This window comes from Takifugu flavidus, chromosome 2 (assembly GCF_003711565.1).
Source record: "Takifugu flavidus isolate HTHZ2018 chromosome 2, ASM371156v2, whole genome shotgun sequence".
Lineage (NCBI taxonomy): Eukaryota > Metazoa > Chordata > Actinopteri > Tetraodontiformes > Tetraodontidae > Takifugu > Takifugu flavidus.
This window is the reverse complement of record NC_079521.1, coordinates 11,753,135-11,780,244: the sequence shown is the minus strand read 5'-3', so window position 1 is coordinate 11,780,244 and position 27,110 is coordinate 11,753,135. Positions and strand designations below refer to the sequence as shown.

Sequence of the window (27,110 nt, the reverse complement as noted above, 5' to 3'; positions counted from 1 at the left end):
TTTGTTTTCTGAATTTTTATTGAATATATTATATTTTATTTAATCAACATTGCACATCTCCATTTTCAATCACATCTCATATTGCTGTCTACAAAATGTTATGAATGTAGAAAATCTGGAAGTTGGAAGGTTTTCCAAAAAAGATTAAAAAAAGAACAAACAAAAAAAGGGCAGAATCAAGGTCAAACGCGAGGAAAGATAGAGAAAGGAGAGAACCACCTCCAGATAAAGAATACAGTTGGATTAGGATGCATTATTCTCAAAACAAAGCATCATGCAGAATAAAAGCAAGGCTGGCCAAAATTCACGTGGATATTTCTCGACACCTTAACTGCAGAAATCATTTACACGTTCTCTGTGGCGGTTTCCATTGAATTGACTGAGTTGTGTATCTTTATTTATTAATGACAAGGCAGTGGTAGACGAGCCGTTTGCATCGTAAGCATACACACCCATGAAGTTGCACCGTCCGTCCCCTCATCGTGAATGAAAGAGAAGCGGTTTGGGCTGATGACGGCGTCCATCTTTGCTGCAATGACGCAGCAAAGATGCAGCAACATGTCTGCTGGTCGTGTGTAAAGCGTTTAACTGTCTGCCGGCGAGATGACACATGATGAGTGATGTAGACAAGACATTTAACCTTTTAACGACGGGCTTGAACGGAACCACGGCCTTCGGCAGCTAATCTGCATTCAAATCTATCGAAGAATGAATTTCTCACTCCTGTTTTTCTGGCCGCCAACCCTAAATTAAGCTGAAATTAAGGAAATGCTCATTCATGAATAGGCCTTTTCATCTCCAGGACGTCGAGTCTCAGTGCCTATAATGTGCTTTGTTTTTTAAAACGCTGTTAGAGGATAATCATGATGCATCAACACTAGCCCTGAGAGCTCAATGCACTGAAGCACGTCAACATAAAGATGATGAGCTGCAAATACAAATAAACATGTTATCCTCAGTGTGACAATGTTGGAGAGCACTCAGGCATCATTACAGGGCAGGACGTCAAATTCCTGCGGGTGCCAGTAAGACAGCAACCAGTGTTCAAATTATGAATATTATTATTGATCCATTTGACTTTTTTGTGTTGTTAATAAACCTTTTATTCAATAAAGTGTCAGATTTTTGCACATTTTCAGCTTGGAACAAACTTATTTTGGACGTTTTGATGCTTCTGCTCTTCACTATTTCTGTTCCTGGCACTTTTCTCTTTGACCTCGGTAATCTCCTGAATGTTGCTGCTCAATCCGCAACGGTCTCTTATTGATTCCACCACGGCTGTTGAGGAAGAGTGGCAGGTGTAATTAGTGTCCCCTATCGGCGTGTCCTCAGAGACCACGTCCTTTTATTCAATGACACTCTTCTCCGGGCGATGTGATCACAGATATGCATGACTGTGATTGTTTACTGCTGTTATTTATAACCACACTAGCGTGTATGTAGCTGTGTTGTCAGCGTGGACAAGCTTATTTTCTGATTGACCGACCATTGATGAATATAAGTCCTTCACTTGACATCAGCCCTCATGTCCTCAGCAGAGAATTGTTAGGTCTTAAAGAAAAGCACTTGTTCAACAGCACTTGTTTAATTTTTATTGAAAATAACTCAGGAATGAATGAATGACAGAACTCATTCCTGACTGACTGCCTTGGAGGTGTCACCCCATTTTTAACAACAATATGCAATTTCACTCCGCATTGTCGTTTCTGAAATGTGTGAATCCTCCAAAAGTCTGTCATTTGTTCCCTGTCTCACCGACCCTCCGACCTGACCAGGTAAACATGTTGGCCGATCGTGCAGAACCGCCTGAAAAGCCTCCGGTGCCATAAGGAGCACGACCCGCATCAGCCTTCAGTAGTTCTGTTGAAAAAAAACTTGGTTTATAAGGAGATTAGGACATAAAACGGCTTCCTGGAGATATCCAGCGCCGTGGATGTCACAACAAATACTGTTTTTATTCCCGTGCGGCATGAGCGCGCTCTCTTTAATCCTGTACGGGTCTGTCATGCTAAACCCTCCTGTGCCAAGGTGCAAAGCAAGGATTCATGGCTCTGGGTTTTTTTTCCCTGTCCCACGGACTAAAGGGTGTTCAGCCTCAGATATGTTTTAGACTAAATTCTCCTAATGAGAAGTGGAGCGGCCGGCCTGGACCACAGCAGGGGGCCTTTTGTTCCTGATTTGATAGTTTTTCCTCCAGTGTGTCTTCAGCCTAAGATGACCTGCAGCAAACGAGCTCGTTCCGTCCTGCAGTTCAGGAGCTCAGATAGTATTAAATATTAAAAACCATTTAATTTGTTTTTTTGGGGGGGTAAATTAATTTTGTTTGCATCGAAGCGGAGGACAGAGGAACGTCCTCAGGCTCCCAGCACGTCATTTACACGGGGATATTTTGCGACAGCCGAATCCGCCAGCGTCAAAAGCAGCTTAAATTTAGCACATCTTAACAACCCTTCATGCACACTGAGCTGCGTGATAAATCGCAGGAATCGTTGGTTATTGATATGTGGCATTCAAGTTTAAAGTTCATTTGGGCAGTTCCCTGGGGGCTGCGGTGGTTTAGGCCTCAGAAAAAGGTATATCTGTGGTTATGACGGTCCGTGTACGCGGTACAAATACAGCCCCTTCATTCCTTCATTAATACTTGTTATCTCCTCCAGACTCTAGCACATTACAACTGTTTTATCGCAAGAGATAATGTCACTAATCAGAAGGAAAATCAGCTAAAATCTCTCTTTATTTTCCACTCATCCGGTGTCAGACTCAATATGACCTGTATGTTCTCCAGATGGATATCAGATCTGATGATGCCTGAGCATTTATCACCTTTTAATTCGGTCTCACTTCAACGCATTTAATATGCAAAGTGCTTTAAAATGTGCTTTTTGACCTTTATTCTGCAGGGGACAACAGCTCTGCTCTGGGTTGGCACTGCACATGATTGCAGCCTACAACCCAAATAAATAGTTTTTAATTCATAGATAAAGGAAACGGGTTAGAGCCGGCCTGTTAGACAGATGTCTTTGTCTCCTTTGGTGCTTGTTTGTTCTGCTTGATTGGACGTGGCGGCCCCGAGGATCCCTTCTTAGGCTCCTTCTCTCTTCTAACCTGCGGGCACGTCACTCTTTGGCTTAGCATCTTCTGCGGTTGCCTGTGATGAAACTGAACTGTCACTAAGCAGATTAATTTGTCTCCCAAAAACACGTTGCGGGACAACTCCTATCGACTGTTGCCGGTTTTGTGTGAAGGTTCTGCATCTGGGAGAGTGACGCAAGGCTGTTTGGAATAGCTGAGCTCCGTAATCTGACAAGATTAGTTTCAGAAAAAGTAAAAGAGAATTTGTTAAAATTCCTCTGCTTACTGGGCAACACCGTTTGTACCCAAATGTGCGACTTGAATTTCCAAAACTGAGGGATTAGAATTTTGGCTGACCTGATAAAACATCCCTGTAATCTTCCGGGCAGTGTGCAGGAGCTTCACACGTCCAACACAAAGGACGCGTTTGGGGCTTTTATCTCCTCACTGTCTCCTGTTTTTTTCATGAAATCTTTTGTCCGATATTTGCCCTGGAACATCAGATGACATGTTCCCCGCTGCATACACGCACTTCTGACCCACAGATCTCACTCTGCTGCTTGGTTTTTGCCATCTGTCGGACCGTCTATCGGCCAATGATGTGTGAAACTTCACGAGGCAGAGCTGCGTGAAATATTCTCCCAGTGATGGCCCACTAACTGTGTTCAGAGACCCACCTTCTGGGAGGAAAGTATGTCCCAAGACTTATGTGAATATTGGCGTATTACTCTCCTACCTAAATGATACTTTTCATTCTGTTATACCTACATAGATTATTTGATTTACCGTCTTAAACCTTCAGTGAGCTGTCTTAAAAAAATACTATTTGAGGTAATTACAGATTTAATATAATGTGGTTTTTATAATGATATGAATTATAAGAAAGAAATGTTGGGAGCTTTTCAATGATTCTGTGCCATTTTTAAGGAAAATACAAGAAAATTAAACACTCCCCTGATGGAGTTCTGTGATGTAACTATGTCCCAAACCTAAAAACCCACTGGCGTGTGTGTGGAGATGGCAACATGGCCGTTTTAAGACAGGCAGCACACCTGGCACCCTAAATGTCAACGTGTGTTTCACCAATCGATGCGTGGGTGGACGTTAAAGGGGCAAAACGGTGGAAAAGATGAGAAAGAAACCTGATGAACCTGAAGAACGTTGGAGCAGCATTTGCAACAATGAGAGGATGAATGGGTTTGGTTTTTTTTAAGGACAAACACAGACGATGACGATGCTCGATGCTTCTAACAGTCCAATAAAGAGTCTGAAATTACTTCAACACGTCTCAGGACACACAGGTATAAATTTCTATTTACATTTTTTTTTTCTATTCAGTGTGCATCTATATCACAACATTTTCCAGAAGTCCACAACATACAATAAACTCAAGGTATCACCTTTGGTTATGTAATTATCAAGGCTAGGTTTAAAAAAATATATAACACACGTCCATGTTACTTTTGCATACAGTTAAAGTCAAAGTGAAAACATATCGACAAAGCAGCTGGTCAGCGCTAAATTTGCATCTGAGACAAAAAACCTAAGATATTTCATCTTTAGACGGATGATTGTGGGTCGGCGGAGGCCCGGCGAGATTCACCTGCTCTTATCCACTGATAGAAAATGAGAGCGGCTGATATTTATGAGGTTTATGTGCCTGACATCTTCATTTTAGTGTAAGTGGAGCTTAATGACGGAGATTTTGAATCTATATGTTGATGTGTTGCATTGAGCCAGTCTTGTTTCTCTCCCAACTCTCGATGAGTGAAGATTTTCATGTCGTGTGACACGCTGTGACCTCACCGGCGTCGGAGCCACCCGCTCAGGCCGGCCTCGGTTTGGTTGACAGTATGAAACAGGATAAAAATAGATTAAGTCGCGCTGCTGACTGCAGATTAGCAGAGAGCAAACTCACCATTTAGGAACACCTACGAGGCCGACCCGACTAAATATGATGTCGACGTTACAACCGGACATTATCTCTATCATAGTAAAATATTCACGTCTGTTCCTTACAAGACACTTTTTTCACATAAACATCTTTGAGCTTTTTTTTTTTTTTTTTTTTAAGTCTCGTAGTTTTATCACTTCATACATCTGTATATGTAATAATTAAGGCATTCATTTTGGGCCGTGACTTACTCATTTTACAGTCTTAATCCCATCAGGAGTTAACGTACTGACGCCAGGCAGGAGCTCCCGTCCCTGCTCAGCTGTTGCTGTTGCTCAGGCTTCGCTCGCTGTGTTTTTCTGTTGCTCTCTGCAGTTTTTCCAGAGTGGGGGGGGCGATCCCTCTCCTGGCAGCGCTGCAACGCAGAGACAAGGGAATTAATGCAACAAATTGCCCTCTGACACGAAGCAATGAACCCAGACGCAGAGCTAAAAAAAGAAGCGTAGTAACATTGTCATTAATATTTAAGCAGCGTTGCATTTCTACACACGTCTGGTTTAAATCTGAAAGAGGGGAAAGTGGCTCATACATGTGGATGGCGCCAGTTCTACATCAATCTTGATCCAAAAGTGGAAGACAAGAAGCGTATTTGTGAGAAACCCTCTCAGCATTGCTTTGTTTATTTTCAAAGGGGACTTATGTGCACAGGTTAAATAAATACTAGCTAAAAAAACGTCCAAAACGATTCAACATCATGCATTATTGGAAAGCAAACATGTTGTCAGAGAAACAGTGACACCGCAGATAAATCAAAAAAGGTTGACGAGTGCTGTAAGTGGCTTTCAGCCATGCCCCCCCCCCCCCCCCCCCCCCCCATCTCTGGAGCGGTGTCCGCGCCGCTGCCTTCATTCCCTCTCTGTGATGTGTTTATGTTATTCTGCCTCCCCCCTGTAGGGCAAAACATTTGGTAGAGTAACTGCTCGGTGTCCTGGCTGTTTATGCTTATTAAGATGCAGACTATTAGAGACGAGCGTTCTCTTTTAACGGAGCAGCTGTTGTATAATTCTCCACCTCGATAATTTCAGGATTTCCACGGTCTCTCTGGAGTTGCAGACCTTCTGTATGTAATAATAGCTGCAGCGGGCACAGTGCAATTACCACAAGCATTCTGAGTGTTCCTCTCTAATTCTCTGATTAAGTCCCTCCAGCTAAACCCCTGCCTATTTGCATTTTGGACTTTGTTCAGTGTGCAAGACATCAACACACCCAGGTAGTTTGTCCTCTATTTACATTGAATACGCTATTTATCAGTAATCCAGGGAAGACGCAGAGAAAATCCAATATTAAAGCGGGTGGAAGCGCTGAGGGAAGGTTGGAAGGTGCAGCAGAGGATGTGTGACGTTGGAGGATAGTTCAGGGACTGTCAGCTCGCGCTTATTTACCTCTGAGGTTAAAATGTCACTCTGAGGGAACCAAACGAGGCTAGCTGTGTACGCCGGAGCGCTCTGTGATCGCGCTCGGTCCTGCTTTCTCAGGTGTTTGAATAAAAACAGCTCCTGTGTGTTTGTGTGCAGCGGAAAGTCGGCAGCCTGCAGCTGGAGGGGAGCGGGGGCCTCGCTGGGACGCAGCAGGCCGAGCAAGTATGGTGTGAGGGCCCTCGACCTGGGCTCTAGTCTTTAGCATTGGGGGACACTGCCCTTTCCTTTGGTATTCTCTTGCCCCGCTCGCTGGTGCCGTCTGAGGGACAGAAGAATCGGCAGAAGTCCGGAACGCTGGCCGACCCAACAGCAGGTTTGTTTTTAGTCCTGCCGGCAGAACTTCATTTATTCCACATCCTGTCACTTTAAAGCACTACTTTCCCCCAAACTAATCCAAGAGCAGCGCGTTAAACCTGTTCGACAAAAACACCTGCTCACCAAGCCCGGGGGCTGTTTTTCCTCCATCGCCCCTGATTTAAAATCATTGCAGTTTTGTAAGGAAGCAGCCAGTTGAGACCGGAAAAGAACAGGTTTTATACAATACCTGACACGTATATTATCTCCCAGTGAGCGTACGTTGATTCATGATTTCAGACTTGTCATTCTTGGGCGTGTGTTTTGCACCAGAGGCTGGTTTTGGCTAGCTGCATGTTTCAGAAGAGGATCTTCCAGGATCCTCTAAACCCATGAGTGTGTTCACGGGTTGAGCCACCACCCTGCTGGTTAGCATTGAATTTAGCGGAGCCCGCCTTTTTCTGTAGATGTGTCTTGCATCTGTGCAGTGGAAAACTTTAGTTTATCCACATATATTCACCCTTGGAACGCATATTAGGTTCTCCTATATCGATATTTCCAGGTGATAGTTCCTCCGTTCCTTCTGAAAACACAAAGTGCGAGCTGCTGCAGGTGTGATAAGTGATGAATTGCCATCACAACCAACACAGACGCTATAAATATCCACATCTGTGTATTGAAAAAGAGACAGATGCTTTGATGTTTTTATGTCTCCACTCAGAGAGGTGACCCTCGGTAACGGATGAAGCCGACACCTCAGACTGGCATTTGATTTACAGGAGCGTGTTTCCAGTTTATCTACAGGTGTATATATATATATATATATATATATATATATACACACCTCCTGGCACAGCGATTATGAGATTTATGCAGCACAACTCACACTGCACCTCTGGCTCCGGCGGTGAACCAGCACAAAGTTTTGTCCACCCGGACCCTGCAGGAATGTGCTGACGCGGATGAGTTTCCCACATGGAGCAGTAATATCAGAAGTTCAGGTGAGGATATGACTGTAAATACTATTACTGCTGAGTCACGTTGGTAAATGAGACATAACGGCCTCTTGTTATTTGTCACCGTTGGCTGAACATCAACCTTGCAGCTTCTGCGGCACCTTAAGGACAAATGTGTCATCAGTGAGTGATGTCTCAACACCTTTCCCCTCACGACCACCCCTTTTCCTCCCCAAACGCTTCTGCTGTGCAGTTTATAACGTGCAATTAATGCGTGTCATCTCCGAACGCAGGCCTGTGATCCACGTGTGCTCAGTCATTTGTTTTTACTTAAACTGTGCGGTTCTGACAGTCCGCACTTAAGCTCTTCCTCCCTGGAGAATATCCTCTCTGACAACGGAGCATTTGCTAATGCTCTCGTCTAAATCTTCCTCTGATCTGGGACACAGGAACGCTGAATTACAGGCAGATCACCTGTTATAGAGCGGCCGGCGCCTCCTCCGCCTTGGGTTTACCATCGAAACTGCTGCAGAACGACACGTTGCAATCAACCAAGCACAGAGATGTACATTTGAATCATAAAGAGCTACTATATTATATTTTGTGTACGTAATATTCCTCCTAACCCTCCCACATTTGACACCGTATTTGGTGGATACAGATGCTGCTCTAACTGCACAGAAGCTTTAAATTTACACAGTTTTCCCCTCTAAACATGGACAAATAAGTTAATTTGTGTGTTGCATTAATGCCACTTGACGCAACATCTCGAGGGAAGTTTCCACAAATGAACCTAATCGCACAGCTAACGCGACGTCACGTCAGCTCGAGGCTACGTCGACGCCGCCGCTGAATCCGTGCGGACGTTTGTGCCCCAAACCTGCGTAGAGATAAAAATTGTATAAAATTCTCCCGCAGGGGCCGACTTTAGGATAGTGCACATGTAGCATGGTGCTGGGCTTCCTGCTTGCTGACACTAATCCAAAGGCAGCGGGGGATTTTCTGCCTCTTGCTGCGTCTTGCCTCACACCCCTGCAGGGCTCTCAGATCCACACACTTGCTTTCCTCGTCTCGCACATACAAACATACACAGATGAACACACCATGGACTATAAATATACAGGCCAGGATTGGGGGTATGTGCAGCAGTGTTCACCGGGGGGTTTCAGCCCCACCACTGTGCTCTATGTCAGCACTTTTCCGTTGGGGGGGGGGTGTTTCTGTTTGTGGGGTGCTGTTCGTCTGGGCAGGATTCTGAGCGAAGGCAAGCTGTAAGCTAGTTCTCAGGTGTGTCTTTGTTTGTGTCGGAGGGGGAGGTGCTGCGGTTTGGATCCTCGGTTCCACGATGGTCCGCCTCATAAGACCATCGCTCATGCGGGCCGTGAACCGGCGCAGCCATAAAGTTGTGAGTCCAACAGTAGTTTGCTGTTGAGCAAGTCCAACATGTACGCCTCATCTCTTATATAACTGAGGAGCATGACACAAGTAACGGGAAGCGGAATCACAGCTTCAATGTCAGCAGCGACAAGATCTATAGGTTTAATAATCCTCTTTGTGATGAGGATGAAAGCAGACAGCCGCTCTCAGGGAACATCGCAGCCCCAGAACAGCCTGGCAGGGTGAAGAATTCAGAAGATTCTCTGAAGCCTTAAACACGCGGCTCGATCTGCATCTGGTGCTGCTTTTTGTGGGATTAACACCCAGCACGTAAAGAGCAGCTGTACACATCTCGACCAATTAGACCAATGTTTGCTAACAAGTCCTTGATTTTTAAGGCAAATTTTAAAGATTTGCTTGTGAAAATGAATATTAACTCCAGACTAAATGTAGTCACGGTCGCCAGCCCCAAACTGACAAATGTCAGCGCGCTAACATGGCCGACATTGTTACTGACTAAGAAGCTGCACGTCGCGATGCCACCGCGGGCATGTTAGCGTGTTTTGTCCCCTGCGACTGTGGCTTGAATGTGTCTCAATGGTTTTATGAGTCAGTTTTTGTTTTGTTAGACGTCTCCCCACAGTCCTGATGGCTGTTACGCAACACACTTTTAAAATGATTTCATATATTAGAACGTTATGGATTTGAATTGAAGGGATTTATCTTTAATTTTCTGTTTCGCTCCGGTGTCCAGCCATTGCGTTATTTCAACGTGTCGCCGTGGAAATTTCAGCCGACGCACGTTTTGCACAACCTCGTAATTTGTGCGAACAAAAAGTACAGTGGGAGCACAATGGAAAGGGTCATTATCTGCTCATCCCCCTCAGTCACAATGTACCACCTCCGACCAGCCTCCTCACCGCTCGCTGCTGCAGGCATTTCTCACATGTTCTCTTCAACAGCGACTTAATGAAACGCCCACAGCCGCTCCAGCAACACATCCAGATGCCTGCCGTTCGCGCCGCCGAGCACCAAAACCTACGTGTGGCTCGGAATCCGTCCCCTCAAAGTAGAGACTAAATAAAAAACAATTTTATTTAGAGCAAATAATCCTCTGGGATTGAGTTTGGCCTATTCGGCTGATTAGAGGATATTACAATAATTTCCCTGCAACAACTGTGAGGCCACTTCTGGAGAGTGTGAACATTCAAACATTAATAGTAAACAGGCCACGAGGCAGTTTTCTAGTGTGATGGGGTCGATCCGGCCGTCCTCCAGATGTTCATCGTTGTCCTGAACCACGACCTCGTCACAATGTTCCTAAACGAAACCTCCGTTTTAAATCTTCTTCCTGGCAGAAAAGGCTGTTTTTGAAGCCAAGCAGCAGCCGCTGGTGCATCAGACGACCTGGGGGAAACCGTGTCAGACGGCCCGCTCGTCACCTGCTCCATCCCAGTCGTGCGTGATCACATCGCAGCTCAATTAAACAAATAAACACTGACGGTGGAGGACACTTCAGCCGTGGAGGGCAGGGAAGCAGCGCACACGCTCGGATCTCAGCACACGCTCGCCGCCCTCAAACCCTTATCGGATCCGTCTGCTGGTCTGACAGGAACTTAGTGTTATAATGGCCTCTTGGTACTTAATGAACTTATTCTTATTCACTTGTTGTAGTTGAGCAGTGGCGGGCAATTATGTCGCGCTAAAGAGACCCACCGGAGTACAACCTCCAACCATCCTTTCCAGCGACGCCGTGGCCGCGTTTTCCCCGTCGCTGCGCTCATGCTAATTCTTGTCAGACAACTAAATTAATTCATCGTTCTGCCTTCAGAGATCCTCATTTTTTTCCTCCCTCGAGGAAATCTTGATGAGCTGTGCAGCCGTTATTCTTTAGCGGTCCCTCGCAGTGGCCTTAGTTATCTGTCAGTGGAAACTATTTCAAAAATCGAGCTGGAAATAGAGTTTAGGCGCAGGTTCTGACATCTGCGAAGGAAACATGACAACCAACATCTGTTTTGAGACGGACTCAAAGCTGTAGCAGGGCTTTCCCTCAAGTCCTGGCGCCTTCCCAGATGGCTCCTCTCCTACGTCTGCTCTCCAACTGGCTCCCCTTGTGAAAGTAATTTCTCCTTTCCTAAATGCTAAACTGTGGTCATGCGTCTTGATGAAGATGAAGGGGAATGTTTCCTGCTATCACTCATGCCAGTCTGAGGAGATGTATTTCTGGCCATCACGTGGGGCCGCGTGTGCGCAGCTACAACTGGTTGCATTGTCTGCACAAACACCCGGCGTAAACGTGATGTGACCCCCCGCTCACCTGTTTGGTTCGGATGCATTTGGCAGGGTAGAAGGGTGAGTATTAAAGTGTTAAGAGGGAGCCGAGCGCACGGCCACGGTTGCACGTCGAAGCTAAAATTAGCTTCAGTCATATCAGTAACCGCAGGGAGGAGGATTTTATTCATCCCTCCCCTCACCTTCAGAGGCAAAGGGTGACTGTTTCACAGATATTACAGCTCCAGCAAAGCAGAGCCACAAATGATCTCATCTGACGACTACAAGAAACCAACAAAGAAACCTGTGGCCAAAATCTGAAGGCAAACATCAACATATCACCAGAAATAACCACAGCTGCTGCCAACTACAGCTGCTGCGGTGGCCTTTAGAGCTCCTCTTGGGGATGCATAACGAGCACTTTAAAAAAACTTTTACCATTAAATGCATCAATCTGTTGCAGATTAAGCAGTTATTTTTAACAGCGTTGCGGCTCCGCGGAGACTCCAGGGGGGTTATTTTGGCCGGCGGACTGAAAGATGGCGTCCAGGATCCACCGCAGCTATGTCCCCTACGCACCGCCTGATCACATGCGGATTCTCGTGCATGTGCATTGATGTGTATGAGCGATGCATCAAGGTGCTGGTTTATAGGATGTTTCCAGGGAACAGGTCATGCTCATTGGAAAACTTTCCTCTTTAGTTCTTTATGAATCAGACGACAGGATCAGATTTTGGTAATTGCAGGTTTTTTTCCCCCTCGGTTGTGTGAGCGGAGGATAATCAATCACCATGCTGCTCCCATCACATCCCCAATGTCAGATCTGCACATTTTCACACAGCTTTCCTGCTTTAGATCCAGCCTGGGTTGATGAGATTCCGTGCACAGGAACGTGCGTTTTATGGAAGTGCACGTTTTTTCTCTTATGAAGATCCCGCTCATCAAAGTCTACAGTCTCTTTGCCCCACTCTCAACTGGCTCTTCTTTCAAATATTAAATTTGATTTGCAGATGTGTTTTCTGTAATTACACCCGTCCTCTCCCCTTGCCTTTGACTAAATATGTTATCGTGAATGATATTATAGAAACGGGTCGGAATGTTTAGGATGTAGCACAACGATGAAGCTTTCAACAAGACTGAAATCATTTTTAATTATAGAGTGTAGTCTTGAGGCTTGCGTAAATAGGCTTTTTGGGCTGAAAAACAGCCTCCGCGCAAGCTGCGAGTTCTTAATTTATCTCTGTAAATAGTAAACAGAAGATTGTGATGATTTTCCTTTTGCTGTGAAAACAGTGCAGGCAGCTGATTGAACCGTTCAGATTTAATTAACAGGAGCGGAGAGGTGAAAGAGGCAGCAGGACGGGGCTGTTTTTGCAAACTGATAAGGATGGTGGACAAAAATGGCCCATATTAATTAATTAGACACTCAAGGTTAATTGCGACAGTATGAAATTGCTTGATTATCAGCCTGATTATGGGCCACTTTCCCAGATGGTCAAAACAGGTTTTCATTAGAAATTTGTCATAGTTTGTTATTTTGCCCTTTTTATTTATCTCTAGGGGTAAATGATTAGTAAGTAAAGATAAACCACTCTGGTAAGCTTCAATGGCTTTAAAAACCCAACATAAATGACTGAACTTTAATGGTTTAAATCCTCGACCGGGCTGTTTACATGGACCTGTCAGCGGGGGCTAATGCTAACAGTGCTCATGGTGCCAGTGTCACTGGAGGTCATCCTGGTAGCTTGAGTCAAAGGCACTGGGGCTTTTTTGGAGGATGTTTGAACCAGTAAAGAACTTGAATTTCCATATGCAATGGTTCGCATTCTTGTAGAAGGGTGCTTATTGCTCTTTGCCTGCAAAATGTGCATAAATCTTTCAAATCTGTGTCTCAAGTGCCTCCGGAGGCAAATCCTTTTAACTGAGATTGCTTCTGTTTGTAGGTTTGCTTCTCTCGCTCTTCACACCCGGCCGAGGAGCCGCGAAGGGCCCGAGCAGAGGGGACATGAGGTGCATTTAAACAGACACGGTGTAATATCCACAGCATAATGCATAATTCAGTCCTGCTTCCCAGCTGTTCCACTCAAAAATAAAGGGCGACGGCCCGGGCCCCGTACGGTGAGGCATATCAGGAGGGGCCTTTTATACTGCCGGAATTTCTCTCTAAAATATGCAGCAGTTGGAGCATCACAAGAAAGTTTCCTTTTTTTCTGAAGCTGGGCTGTTTGGCAGAGGTCTCCTTGGAAAAACTTAGCACTGCAATACACACATTTTCCAAAGCGCGGGTGAGACATGGAAAAATAAAGAAATGGACTGCAGGAACTGCCAACGTTCACACACACACAGGCACACGTAGGAGCACATTACTCCACACAAGGTCAAACACCATTATTTTCCACAGACGAACAACCTCTATCAGAGCTTCCACTCTTTCTTGTCACGGCAAAGATTACATTTACTCCAAACACAGGCTTTGCATCCTCCAACCCATCCGCTGGGAGTGTGTGTCCAGCATAATGCAGGGGCCTGCGCTCAAGGAGCCATGTTACGTGGGGCCGGTTGATCAAGTGTGACATATGCAGAGGGAGAAGGGCGGTTTGACAACCACACAACAGCCCCAAACGAGAGAAGCGCTCACCTGACAATAATGCTGCCATCTCTTCAAAGTCTGGTCTGAGGACAAGTGTCTGAATTCAGGGCAAGAGCACAAACAGGAAGTGATGAGATGAATGCCCTTCTGCTGCCCTGTAAACCCCTCTGACAAAACCAGTTTCCTCTCATTCCTGTCTGTGCTCGCATCAAACCTTTCAGAATGAACCTGTTTCACTCCCGTCCCTGTGTAACTGTCTTGTTGTCAGGGGTTACCAAATATAGTCAATAGTTTGTAGAATTTGTTTATTTTCCAAACACTGACTTGGGTTAACTTCCTGTTTCACACTGCAATCCCCTCGCATGTTTAATTAGAGTCAAAGATATTTGTCTCACATTTATCCTTGATTGCATTCGTGGAAGTTTCCAATGTTGACATCATAACATGGAAGCAATGTTGGGTCTTATTGGATCCCACTTATGTTCCTGCAGGAAATGCTGCACCTATTTTTAACCACAAACATTGAGGTTTGTTTTTTTTTCAGCTGTGACACATGGGAAGGCTCCAATTAGCTCACAGGAAACTCAGTCAGGCAAACAGTGAGATAACTAATAACGCGTCTCTGCCTACATGCTGACACACTGCACCGGAGGGAAACATCCGATCAGGATCTCTGGAAAGATTCAAGTTTGGGAGGAGAAATTTCAGATTGCGTCGCTTTAGCAACGCTTCTCCAAGGACCGGCCAGAATATGGGCTTGGATAAGATCATCCTTCATGTGTCCCATTTTCAATTCAATTGTTTGAAAAGAAATGATGGATTTTCTTTTTTTTTTTTTTAATTGTTTTTAGACATGGAATCCCTCAACTGCACAAATGTCCTCCAGGTTGTCCTGAGAGGATGGCATCGTTCTCCACCGAAGCAGGGCTCCTCCTTTGGTCTGCCTGTCTTCAATCTTGATAAGCTGGATATTCAAGGGCGGGTTCTGAATGCTCGGGTTGCCAGATTATTCTCCTCTTAATGTGGTAATGCTTTGGCTGTGCTCTGTAGCGAAGAATATCCTTCCAGGGTTTTTCTTCACGTTTGAAGTTTCTACTGGGTTAATCTCTCATCTCTCCCGCCTCGGGACCTTGTGCCAACGCACAGACTCTGCCAGGAGCTTCTCGCCCTCAAACTTTGCTCTGGCGCCCTTCCTGCCTAGAAAACTCAGACTCTGCCTGCACACACCTCCCCTGGATTCAGCTGCCAAATGTCGTTTTTGTGGATATTTGAGGTAAGATAGGACTGAAGCGTCCAGCGACGGTGAACAGTTAAATGTGCATCGCACGGCTGGTGTTACACAGGTTCTTGCTCAGGATTTTAGATTGTTCACCTGACCTCAATTCATCCACATTGAGATATTAAGTATTTATTGCTATTGTTCCCCTGGTACCAAATGCAATCACCCCTCCAAATACCAGTAAAGCTTTGGGATTTCAAGGAGTTTTCCACAGTTCCGTCCCATTTTATAGCATCAAATAACTCATAAAAACAATCATAGCCTTCTCATGTACGTCACTCGGGTCAGGATGTGGCTACAAGGGCACGAAAACCAGGAAAAATGTGTCGGACGAGCAAAAGGTCCACGTGTTTATCAGTTTCATTCTTCCCCTGATGCTTAATTTTGACACACTGCATATTTTCTGCAGACCAGTGTGTGTAAGAGATTCATGACCCATGCAGGGAGATACTGTGGCTGCAGGAAAAATCAACAATCCAGCCATTTGTTAACAGTAAAACTTCAGGAATTTTCCATCAGTTTAAATATGCCAGCTGCAGAACCTCTAATGAAGAGGCAGAAAACCATGACTGTATAAAAGCAGCAGTTGGCTGGAGGAAGAAAGGATTTACTGTCAGTGGCCAGAGAAGTAAAACACACACACTCACAAAAAAAACCCTAAAAAGGGACATTGTGGTTTCTGCATAGTCCGACAGACGTCAGTGAAAGGCAGCTCCTTGGAAAATTCAACTGCATAGTCCCTTAACCATAAAGCTCTTTTTCAACCTTGGAGGTATCTTTGAAGCCAAAACTGGTCACTATTTTCACCTTTTATGTTCTTTTAAACAATGTGAGGAAGCATTTTTTCCTCAGCTCATCCTCTGATTTATGAAAGAATATCCACAAAATGTGACAGAGTCCTGGATTTTTATGAGTTAAGCCACTTAAATGAGCCGTTTATCCCCAGTGCTTCAGACATCAACAAGTTTTGGTCATTTTAAATCATTAAAACTGACTAACGGAGCTGAAAATGGTGCTTGACCGACCTACAAAACGGCACCGCTGCTCAAACTGGTCATGAATGCGGGTGAATATATGGAGGATTTCAGAAGATATTAAATATTCCACAAATATTCGCCAAAATGGCCAAATCATCTGAAAGCATCATAAATATTTGAAAACCACTCAGCTTCCATAAATGAAATGAAAAGGGAAACGGAAACACTGGGACTGTGTGTGTGCCAAAGAGAGCAAGTTCTATGAGTTACAGTTCTGTAGATGAAACCTGATCAGATGAAACCGTTACCATAACGACAGGGATGCGTGTTGACCTTCAAATTTTATCTGCTGATCATTATTATCCTAATTAGCTTTTAATAAGCAACAAATGTGCTAATGAGGGCATTTATATTTTAACTTTCTTGCATTTAATGTAGCAATAATGTAACTATGCAACAGCAGTTCTGAGATTTATTGTTGAAGTTTTGGCTACTAATATTCCAAAAATGAATACTGGAAAATACCGGACATTGTTAAATTGCACTGTGGCGTTTCGTGTTTTCGTGGTTGATCATCGCTGCAAACATGAGTCCAGTCCACCCACACGTCCTCATGCAGCTGCTGAATCTATTTTCTACATGTCAACCATCCGTTCACGGGCTGTAACTGAACCAACAACCTTCTGGCTTCAACAGAATAAGCCCAAGTCTTGGCTTCCCAGCCTGATCAGTGGGGTTGATGATTCTCACATCCATTTTCCTCCAGTCTCGTGCTGACTGCCGAGAGAACGACTTAAAGGAAGAACGAGCAGTGATTGTGGTGATGCTTTCTTTGCTGCGTCCACAGGTGAACCAAAATAATGAGATCTGCTGCCACTGCAGGGCCATCTAATGCACATCATCATTACTAAACAAACATCGCTGCTCAGTTATCGGTGAATACCGTAAAAGGCAGAGAGGGAAACGTTGCTGTTAGCAGCAATCTGCGCTCATCAGTCTCTCTTCCGACTTCATGCTTCATTAATCCGTCATCTCCGTGAGCGTACATGCGTGTCGATTGGCATTACGTCATCGTAGTACCGAGTAACTCATGCACATTTATGAATCAAACTATTTGCATGAATGGAGATGAGATGTATGTGGGGATGTCGGGCGGTGCGGCCTGTGAACCCGGCTCATCCTCGTGTGCCGATCGGCCGCATACCCGCACACAATCATGCCGAGCGCAATGCACCCCCCAGGCCCTTCGGAGCGAGCGTCAGTCACTCCACATAAACGCATCCAGTCCCTCAAAAGCAGGGGAGCAGGGAGCGGGAGACGAGGTCTTTCCAGATCTGTGGCAGCCATTTTCAAACGCGTCCGGGCTCTGCTCGGGCAGGGCAACAGCTGAGGAGGCTTTAATGTCGGAGCGCCGAGCCGGAGTTTACATAACAGTGATCGATGCGGGAGGCGACGCCCCCCCCTGATCCCGGCTCGTGTGGGATTTAGCGTCATCTCGGCGGGCCTGCTCTGCACTGACCAGGGGGTTAAACTTGAGGTTGCCCGACTCTAATAGATGTTGACTATACGCCTGCCGCTTATATAACCAGATATCGCCTATCAGCATTTCAAATTAGCTGTTGTCAGTGGGAGAAATTCTGTATCCAATCGTCAGGGGCACATTGGCCTGGGCTGGTGGGGTCTCTGCAGCGATGTTGGCAGGTTGCTTTGCAGACAGAGGCCCAAATTCTTTGAGGTCACTTAACTACGTACGTGGCCAGATGGGTAAAGTGGAGACACTGTGTCTCGGTACCATGTTCACGTTCAGTCTGACCCATCCAGAAACTCTGCTGTCCCTTTGGGACCTGTGTGCAATCTTCTTCTAATTGCTGTTCCGTTGTCCTTTGAAAATATTTAATCTATTTTTGATTGTTTCTTATATTTATTTTCCCTTTAGATCTGAACTTTGTTCAGACCAGAACAACACCGAAATGTCATTATAGTCCTCAAATATGCAGGGGAAACCTTAGCATTTAGGACTGATGTTGAATGTAAAATATTTTCACTTTTGGAGATGAGTGTTGAGAAAGTACTCCCTCTGACCCGGATTCCAAATCAGATCACATCCAAATGTGGACTTGATCGAATTAGAAAATCCATGTTTTCGCAACGCCCTCCAGTCTCGTAAAAAAAAGGCATCCCAGACTTTTTCCTCCTGTGTTGCTAATGCTAAAGCTGTGTGATGTATCTGGTGGCCTGATATAGCAGGGCTGCATTAATAATGTAATGTGGCTTATCTTTAATTAGAGCCCCTGTTATTCAGGTCAGTCTGTTCTGTAATAGAGCATTCCATGTTTGCTATAAACCTGCTCCATTTGTTTCTGTCCTGACTTTGTTCAGCCTCGTCATTGTCCCGCCGTGCACGGGTCCTTGGTGCAAGGAGAATGAGGGTCTGTATGACTTCTAATCTGGTTATGAATGGCTGGAGGTATTTTTAGTTGCAGCAGCGTGCCGTCTGCATCTAATGGCAAATCTGACTGATCCAAACACGCACAGTAATAACAAATAAATGAAGTGAATCATGGACGGGGAGTGAGATGCAGCTGACCTTTAAAGACTGTGAAATCAGTTAAGTTAAGACTATTTCCACATTTAACGGCATAAAGAAGGTTTCGGAGTGAGGAGTCATTTCAGCTCAGCACTGTGGTTGACACAACACAGTGAAGGTAACTAGTAACACTCTCCTTTTTCATTTTTCTGATGTTGAAAACAGATTTATGTGTCTCCAGGGCGGTATGGAAGTTGGACAAACACGCCAATCTGCTGATTCCAGCTCTGGCTGACTTCACCAGTTCCCTCCCATTCTCTTCTAGATTCCTCTCAGAGTCAATATTTGGAATATCAGGTGATGCTCTAAGACCAGAAAATGTAATTCAAACCTGCTGCTATTGCATCATTAATTAAATGTCAGCGTGAACAAAGAGTGCTCACCTGATACAATGATATCAGGTGCTGAAATGATGCTGCAGAGGCAGCCGACGTGCACCTACGTGGACGCCCCGAGGGCTCTTCTCTTGTTTATTGCGACATATTTCATTTTAGGCCTATTTTTTGTTGGTATAGTAACTTTCTCGTAACCTCTTCTACGTGATTTAGATCTGTGTTGTGATCAATCCCAATCAAGGAAGTAATGATTTCAATGTTTCAGTTCCTTTCTTTTTTTGATCAATCCTGTTTGCTTTCCATACATTTGAATATTCATGGCAGCTAACATAGACACTGTGTGTGTGTGGGTGTGTGTGTGTGTGTGTGTGTGTGTGTGTGTGTGTGTGATGATGATTCCCACAGTGCGATCATTATCTGCCACTCTACACATTTTCAGGGCTAGAGAGACGCCTGCACTCAGCTTTCTTCTCATCTATGCAACATATACAGTATATTTTTATATTTTTGGATGTTTTTTGTTGTTTTTTCTCGTGTTGCTGCTTCATTTCATCAAATCTCAAGCTTGCCCCCCCCCTAAAAAATATGCACTCTGGAAAATGAGGTGCGTGGTGGGGGCTCAACTTAATGTGACAAATCTTTGAAATGCTTACCTTTCCCAACCTCTAATCCTCTGTTGGCCCAGATTGTCTGCAGGCCTGATCACCGTTTTTACACTGCAGGTGAACTGACGGGATGATTGATGACTGCACGTTGACAATATCGACGCTGTAGTGTACACCGTTGTGTTCTAATGCCTCCTTTAATATCTCAATCACGTATCAAAGCTATAGTATTTTCTGGAGATAGAGAAACACGGCTTAGAGTCAGATCTGCCATGAGCTCCGCGACAGCTGAACAAACCAATAAAGGCTGGTGATCGCACGAGATTAATGCGGCCAATTAAATCAGGCGGTGGATGGAGCACACGGTCAGGTTGTTAGTCGTCGATGGACAGATTGTAAAGCTACTGTGAGCTGCCTTAAACTTACACTGAAGCTCGTAAGGACGCTTTATGAAGCGCTAACTGTGCCCCGCTCTCTGGATTGGGAGCGTTCTGGAAAGTAGGAGGTGACAAACAGCCGGTCTGCAGTGACATTTATGTGCTGCGGTGACCCGGCTGATGAGAGTCGTCCACCTGATTGTTTGATAGATGGTGCGTCTGGTTTACAGTCAAGAAGAACTTGGATTTAAAGGTATGAACATAATACTAGCGCTACACCAAGGTTAAAATCCTAAATATATGGTGACTCTCATGAATAACCACTACCTGCATTACCTCCACATACTTTGCTACACCTGTGTTTGAGCGCCTGCCAGCAGAATAAAGTTATTTATGTTATCCTCTTGTACAGCATGTTTATGGTGTTTCCAGCAGACCACAGGCTAGCTTTCTCTGCTATAGTTTTGATTGTTTTGTATCCCTGAGGAACATCTGCGGTCGTGTGTTCAGAGCTGTGCAGCGCTTAGCTAGTGACTGTAGTTGGTTTAACCCATCATGTCACTAGCTTCTGATCAAAAATTAGAAAGTTATCTGATGATAATTTGAACCATAGTCGGTCAATCATCCTAATACCTTGAGCTGAACTTGATGTTTTACTCAGACCAGCAACACTGAATGCCAGCAAAGGTCAGCTGTTTTCCTCCGCTGATTGTAAATGCTGAGTTAATGGCAGCATCTGACAGGGAAATGATAGTGTTTTATCAGGCCTGTGTGGTTTATTTTTAGCATTCCTGCGGGATGAATGCCCAATACAACAGTTGTTTTTTTTTGTAAAATTGCTGATTATAATGAGACTTAACTATGTTTGTGTTATTTTTTAAAATGGTATACTTAGATTAATGACTTTACAATCATGTTCCCAGACAATCAGGTGTAGATTTAGATGTTTTGGTCTCTGTAATTTAGATTGATTCATATTTCCCACAAACTGGTTATTTTCATAATACTGTAATGGGCTGCAATTTTCAACCTATTAGGGATTTAATTTGGAATGTTGTGATTGTTTGACAATATCTGAGCAGCTGATGAAGCCATTAGTCTGCACACAACACTGGTTGAATGCAGCAGCGCTCAGGGTGACTGTGTCTGTGTTTTGCATCGCCTGTCATGCAATTACACGGCTGCTAAGTTTGTTTTTTCCCCACACCTGTTGCCATTTTGTAGTTAGCAATGTTCAACTGTGATCTTCTACCTATTATATAGTCACTTGTTTTTTGAGAGGTTCAAGACAACATTTCAGCCTTCAGAACTGTCTCTGATGAAGTTTGTGCCGTGTAATTGCTGCTTTTTATCTTTACTCAGTAGCTGAAAGTCACGCAGGTCAAGCTGGAAGAGGAAATGCCAGAGTTTCCGGAATATTTCCTGTCTCTGTCGACGTGAGCACGGGGAAAGGCTCCAGGGCCGTGTGACCCTGAGCAGGTACATGCGGATAAATAAAGATGGATGAATGTCTTGGATGCAGGTGGGGGCCATTTTCTGGGCAGCCAAGTGCACCATTTTTCATCAAGGTCAGCGGTGACTTTGACCTTTTGCTGTCAGCACCGCTTGGCTTCCGTTATTCACCGCAGTTCATGTCAGTGCACACGAGGTAGGTGTGAGGCCCACACGATAATCACCGCCGGACGGCTGCACGCTGCTCTGTTGCTGCTGAATAACGGTTTAAAATGATCAGATTAACTCAGAAGCATTCCATCCAAAGACATTATCCTTCTCTGGAGCATTCCGTATTTATGAGCTGAGACTTTTGCCAACTCAAGCGGAACCCGCATTTAACGCAATTAAAAAGGGCTGATTAATTGATATCATGCCCCTCTTTGTTAAACGATGGGGTGATATTTCAAGACCTTTTGCTTGGTTTGAGGCCTTTTCGTATCACAGTGGCCTTTTCTGTCTAACAGAAATAATAAAGTCATCACAAGCATGTCGACAAAACCTATATTACATGAAATTGCGCAGCGTGCCAGTCAGCCCGAGTCGGCTGCATCTACGCCCCTTTCCCTTGACAGCATGTGTGGATGCACTTTTTTTTAGCTGCTGGTTTGTAATCCTAGCTCTAACTCCACGTGAAACTCATGTCTGAGCGCCCCAGGTGACTCTCCACGGCAGCATATGGGTGTTTTGACGACTAGCATGTATGCAGATCCCCAAGTTTTAATGATCCAGACTCACGTTAAAACGATCCTGACAGATTCAGGGGCCAGTGATGCCTTGTGCCATCCATTAAAGTAAGGTATATCCCGTTTACTCCACCCACACCCTCACTTCTCACAAACCAAGTTATCAGAGAGCGTGAACACCAATGCTGACAGTCCGCGCGACCAGACAGACGTGGAGAACGCTTAGATCCGAATCTCCGCAGAGCTTTAGTTTAGCTTCAGTCCTTTGGAGTTTTTGAATTAAGGTGAGCTCCCACAGAGACTTGGGTTGATATTTAAAACGCTTTAACAAGCAACGCCAGCAGCAAGGCTTGTATCAATCAACTGAAGCGCTGCTCTTGATTCAATATTGAACTAGATGGACCACCTTTCCCACCTCAGCCCTGCCTGTGGATCCTGATAGGCATGAAATACAAAAACAGCGACCATAAATATCACCTTGTCACATGGCCTGGCCATATGGTCTAAATCTGCACTACAAAGACTTGCTGCGCACGTGACAATGGGACTTTATGAGCAGTCAGAACCATTCAGCTCTGTGCTGAGGCTCAGGATGATACAGGCTGTTTTCTCAGCAGCTCCAGGCCTAAAAATATGCCTGACCCACACACTTTGCTTAAATAATGTTTTGGATTGCGCCTCTTGCCATAAGCTACATTATGTAAGTGTGAAGAGTGAGGTATCAAAAGGAGCTGGCGCTGTGCCGTGGCAGTGCAGTGTGTGTGTGTGTGTGGTGTGTATGTGTGTGTTTCTGTGGGTGCAGGTGCTGAAAATATCTTGTGTGAATAGTTCTTCTGATCATATAAACACACAGTGCAGAAAATGATTCTATGCCGAAACCGAGATTAAACTGAGAGGAACGCACAGATGGGCCGAGCGACAGAGTGTGTGAAAGTCGACTGTGAATGCAAATGTATGCTGAATTCAAAGGTTTGCATTATTTCTACAGAACACCCCAAACACTGCCAAGTGAAATTTGTAAATGTCATCTTTGAATAATAAAGAAATTATGATCTATTTGAAAATCTTGACCCCGTATTTATTGATGCGATTCATTTATTTAAATGCTGAATATTTTGTCTGCAAAAGACTTCCCAACTCTTACTGCTCACATTTATGTCTTCTTTTTAAAAAAAACAGGGAATACAAACGGGTTGTATCTCAAATCTCTGCCTTATTGGACAAGGTCAGCACAGTTGATTCGTTGAATTCTTGTTTTTATTCTGTCAAAGCGACTGAAGCGTGTGCAAACTGCTGCTCTGTCCTTCAGACGAGGCGCAGAGCGGGACTGCTGAAGCGTCATTTGCATATTTCAGATCACAATTCATGCAATTAGCTGACGCTTGTTGTCAGATTATGTAGAAAGCTTTGTTTGATGCAATGCACATTTCCTAGAGCAAAAAATGTCATGATTGACCTTGTTAGCACTGAAACGATGACGTGTCAGAATGAGCGTCACATGCGGCTCCAGCGTCCGCCAGCGGTATTTTACGCGCGATTACGCACGCCTCGCAGCGCATTAGAGGTTGGTGTAAAGGACAACAAAATCTAGAAAACAAAATGGAAATGGTCAAAATAATATATTGGGTCTCAAAACATTACAGCATGTTTGTGGTTCTTATTTTTGGACATTCTACACTTGTTTGTGTGTGTGTTTTCTGGTGTGCGTCATGGTGCTGGAAGCAGCGGTGAATCGTGAAGAGTTGGCTGTACATACCTTGGAAGACTTCCACGTTCCGCAGAGTTTTGAGTTCGGAGATCGTAGTCCTTTTGAAAAATATATTTAGATTTTGTGCACGAGGTCCATCGGGCAGGAGAGGAAGCTGTGCGCAGACCTCCACAGCAGAGTGTTCTTCTATAGCTTTCCATCTGCGCCCGTGTAAAGGGATGTTGTCCTTTTGAGGTGATTTGAAAGAAACTGGGGAGACTTTAGTCGCCTGTCTGTGTCCATACAAAACCTGGCGGGTGAAGTCAGATCTCCAGCCAAGTTTAGGATTCCTGTGCTTAACTCTTGGCTCAACAACACAGAGACATTTTGGCCTAAAACGATGTGAATGTCATAGAAACAATTCTAGCCCTGGTTTATTTGATGACTGATAAATGCTATGTGTTCATGGTTTCTTGTACTATTTATTGGAGTATACAAAAAAAGCTCATTCTTTCTTTTAATATAAAGTCCAATTAATCTGTTGGCAACGTAGTTTGTCACAATGGGTTTGTTTTCTTTCGGGAAGCTACTCTGACATTCTCGTTAACGTCGCCATTTGCATGGCCTACAGTTTCCGTCTCTGAAACAAACAAACAAACAAACAAACGAACAAAAACCCCCAAAACTAAACAGCCAAACCCAGCGTGAGTTCTACATTTAGTGCAAACAAAAGTTTTAACTTTATTGCATAACAGCAAAACGACCATCCATAAACCTTATTGACAGATGTAACTCATAAAGTGCGAATGCATAGTCTGATTTAGAATTTAGTGTCAGATTTGGAAGCCCGCACAGGTTAGAATAATTAATCCACCCATCAGCCAAATGTTAATCATACTTGGGGGGGGGGGGGGACTATTTAATGATTTATCAATTGTGACGCGTGTGTGCGTGCGTGTGTGTGTCTCGTTAGACTCGGACGTGCATAAAACTTGCGATTTGAGGGGACCACCTGCTCTCGGGCACACAGTACGTTCATTGACGTTCTCTTCTTTCGGGGAAGAAAAGGAATAAAAGAAAACTCTATTTGTAATCACACGTCAGTCTGGATGGATTTGGAGTTAGTACTGTTTCTCCTGCCTATGTCTGTCCCGTTCCCTTTACTGGGGCTCTTGTCCAGCCCGCACAGCGACTCCGTCACCCCTTCCTCCATCTCCATATATTCCGCTTTGTCGCCCAGCGAGGAACCAGAAGGAGAGCTTTTGAATTTCCTTAGAAAGTCTGGGAAATACGGGCACACCGGCGGCACACTCTCAACCACCGGCGCCTGGTCTTCATTATCGGTCTCCCTGTGGTAAAAGTAGTTGAAGTTGGACACTATGACCGGCACCGGCAGCGCAATGGTTAACACGCCCGCGATGGCGCACAGGGAGCCCACGATCTTCCCACCGACAGTGATGGGCTTCATATCGCCGTAGCCCACCGTCGTCATGGTTACCACAGCCCACCAGAAAGCGTCGGGGATGCTCGTGAACTGAGAGGTGGGCTCGTCCGCCTCGGCGAAGTACACCGCGCTGGAGAAGAGGATGACGCCTATCACCAGAAAGAAAATGAGGAGGGCCAGCTCCCTCATGCTGGCGCGCAGGGTATGACCCAGGATCTGCAGCCCCTTGGAGTGTCTGGACAGTTTGAAAATGCGGAACACCCTGACAAGGCGGATTATCCTCAGGATGGCAAAGCTCATCGCTTGCTGCCCGTTGCCTTGATGCTGGGCCAGATCCGTGCCGAGAGTTATGAAATAAGGCAAAATGGATACAATGTCTATTGAGTTCATAATGTTTTTAAAGAAAGCCGGTTTGCTCGGACTCGCAAAGAAGCGAACTATAATCTCAAACGAGAACCAAATGATGCAAACCGTCTCCACGATGAAAAAGGGGTCGTTGAAAGGTGTAAATCCGTGGTCGGGTTGAGTGGAGTTGTGTCGTGACTGCAGATACTCCTTTTCATCCCTGAACTCCGGCAGCGTTTCCAGGCAGAAAATGACAATAGAGATGACTATCACCAGGACAGAAACCACCGCGATCCCCCTGGCGGGACTCGAACTCTCTGGATACTCGAAAAGCAGCCAGATTTGGCGCTTGAACTCGTCCTCCGGCAGAGGTTTTTCCTCCTCTTTAACAAACCCTTCATCCTCGCGAAACTTGAGAATCGCCTCTTCCCCAAGTTCATAAAACTTCACCTCCTCGGAGAAGATGTCAAACGGGACGTTGACGGGTCTTTTTAAGCGCCCACCTGACTGGTAATAGTAAAGAATCGCGTCAAAGCTCGGCCGGTTCCGGTCGAAGAAGTATTCGTTCCTTAACGGGTCGAAGTACCTGATACGTTTGTCCGGGTCTCCCAGGAGCGTGTCCGGGAACTGGGTGAGAGTCTTGAGCTGAGTTTCAAACTTCAGACCCGACACATTGATGACAACTCTCTCGCAGCAGCCGCACTCGCTGTAAACGTTCTCGTAGCCGGACTGAGGACGCCGGTCAGTGAGGGACACCGTCTCACCTTCATCATACATGTGACACAAAAAGCTCGACCTTTTGCTTCCCCGGCCCCCCACCTCCTCCTCGTCCTCCTCCTCCTCTGCCCCCTCGGCCTCTTCCTCCTCTATCATGATGTCCTCCTCGGATCCGAGCAGCGCCAGCTCCGAGTGGCGCAGGTCCCCGCCGAGAGTCGTCCTGTTGCGTCTCCACCGCGCGACGCCGCGCTGCTTTTTCCGCTCTCTGAGAACTCTGTGCTGCGGCTCGTGCTCCTGCGTGAAGGAGGTGGGGGAGGAGGAGGAGGGGCGCGAGGCGGTACCGCCGCTGCTGATGTTGGCGCTCGCGGAGGAGGCGGCGCGAGACTGATGCTGACGGTTGTTAAGGAGATGAGAGCACGAAGAGGAGGTGGACCCCCCCACGCCGCCGCCGACGTTGCCGCCCCCTGCTCCCTCCGCTCCCGGCCCACCTTCGGCAGCCGCCGCCGCAGCCGCCGCTCTCGATTGAACCGCCTGGCGCTCCCTCTCGCGCTCCCTCTCCCGCGCGCGAGCTTGGGCATAACCGTAAGGCAGGTGGCTGTTGCACCCGCCGTCCGCGCCCACCATGGCAAACTCCATTTTCAGTCTGTG

The 27,110-nt window shown here is 45.6% G+C and overlaps 1 protein-coding gene across 2 annotated transcripts; it reads right to left on the bottom strand.

The window, feature by feature from the left end:
* On the bottom strand, positions 1 to 27,110 carry kcna4 (potassium voltage-gated channel, shaker-related subfamily, member 4). 2 transcript variants are annotated; one of them, XM_057018985.1, is made up of 3 exons: positions 24,026 to 27,110; positions 5,218 to 5,381; positions 1 to 1,860 (listed from the first exon to the last, which is right to left on the bottom strand). In XM_057018985.1, the coding sequence occupies exon 1, from the start codon at positions 27,096 to 27,098 to the stop codon at positions 25,050 to 25,052; it is 2,049 nt and encodes a 682-aa protein (XP_056874965.1). In that variant the 5' UTR covers positions 27,099 to 27,110; the 3' UTR covers positions 1 to 1,860; positions 5,218 to 5,381; positions 24,026 to 25,049. The 2 variants fall into 2 exon arrangements, with proteins under 2 accessions (XP_056874965.1, XP_056874956.1); XM_057018976.1 differs by having other exon boundaries at positions 1 to 5,381.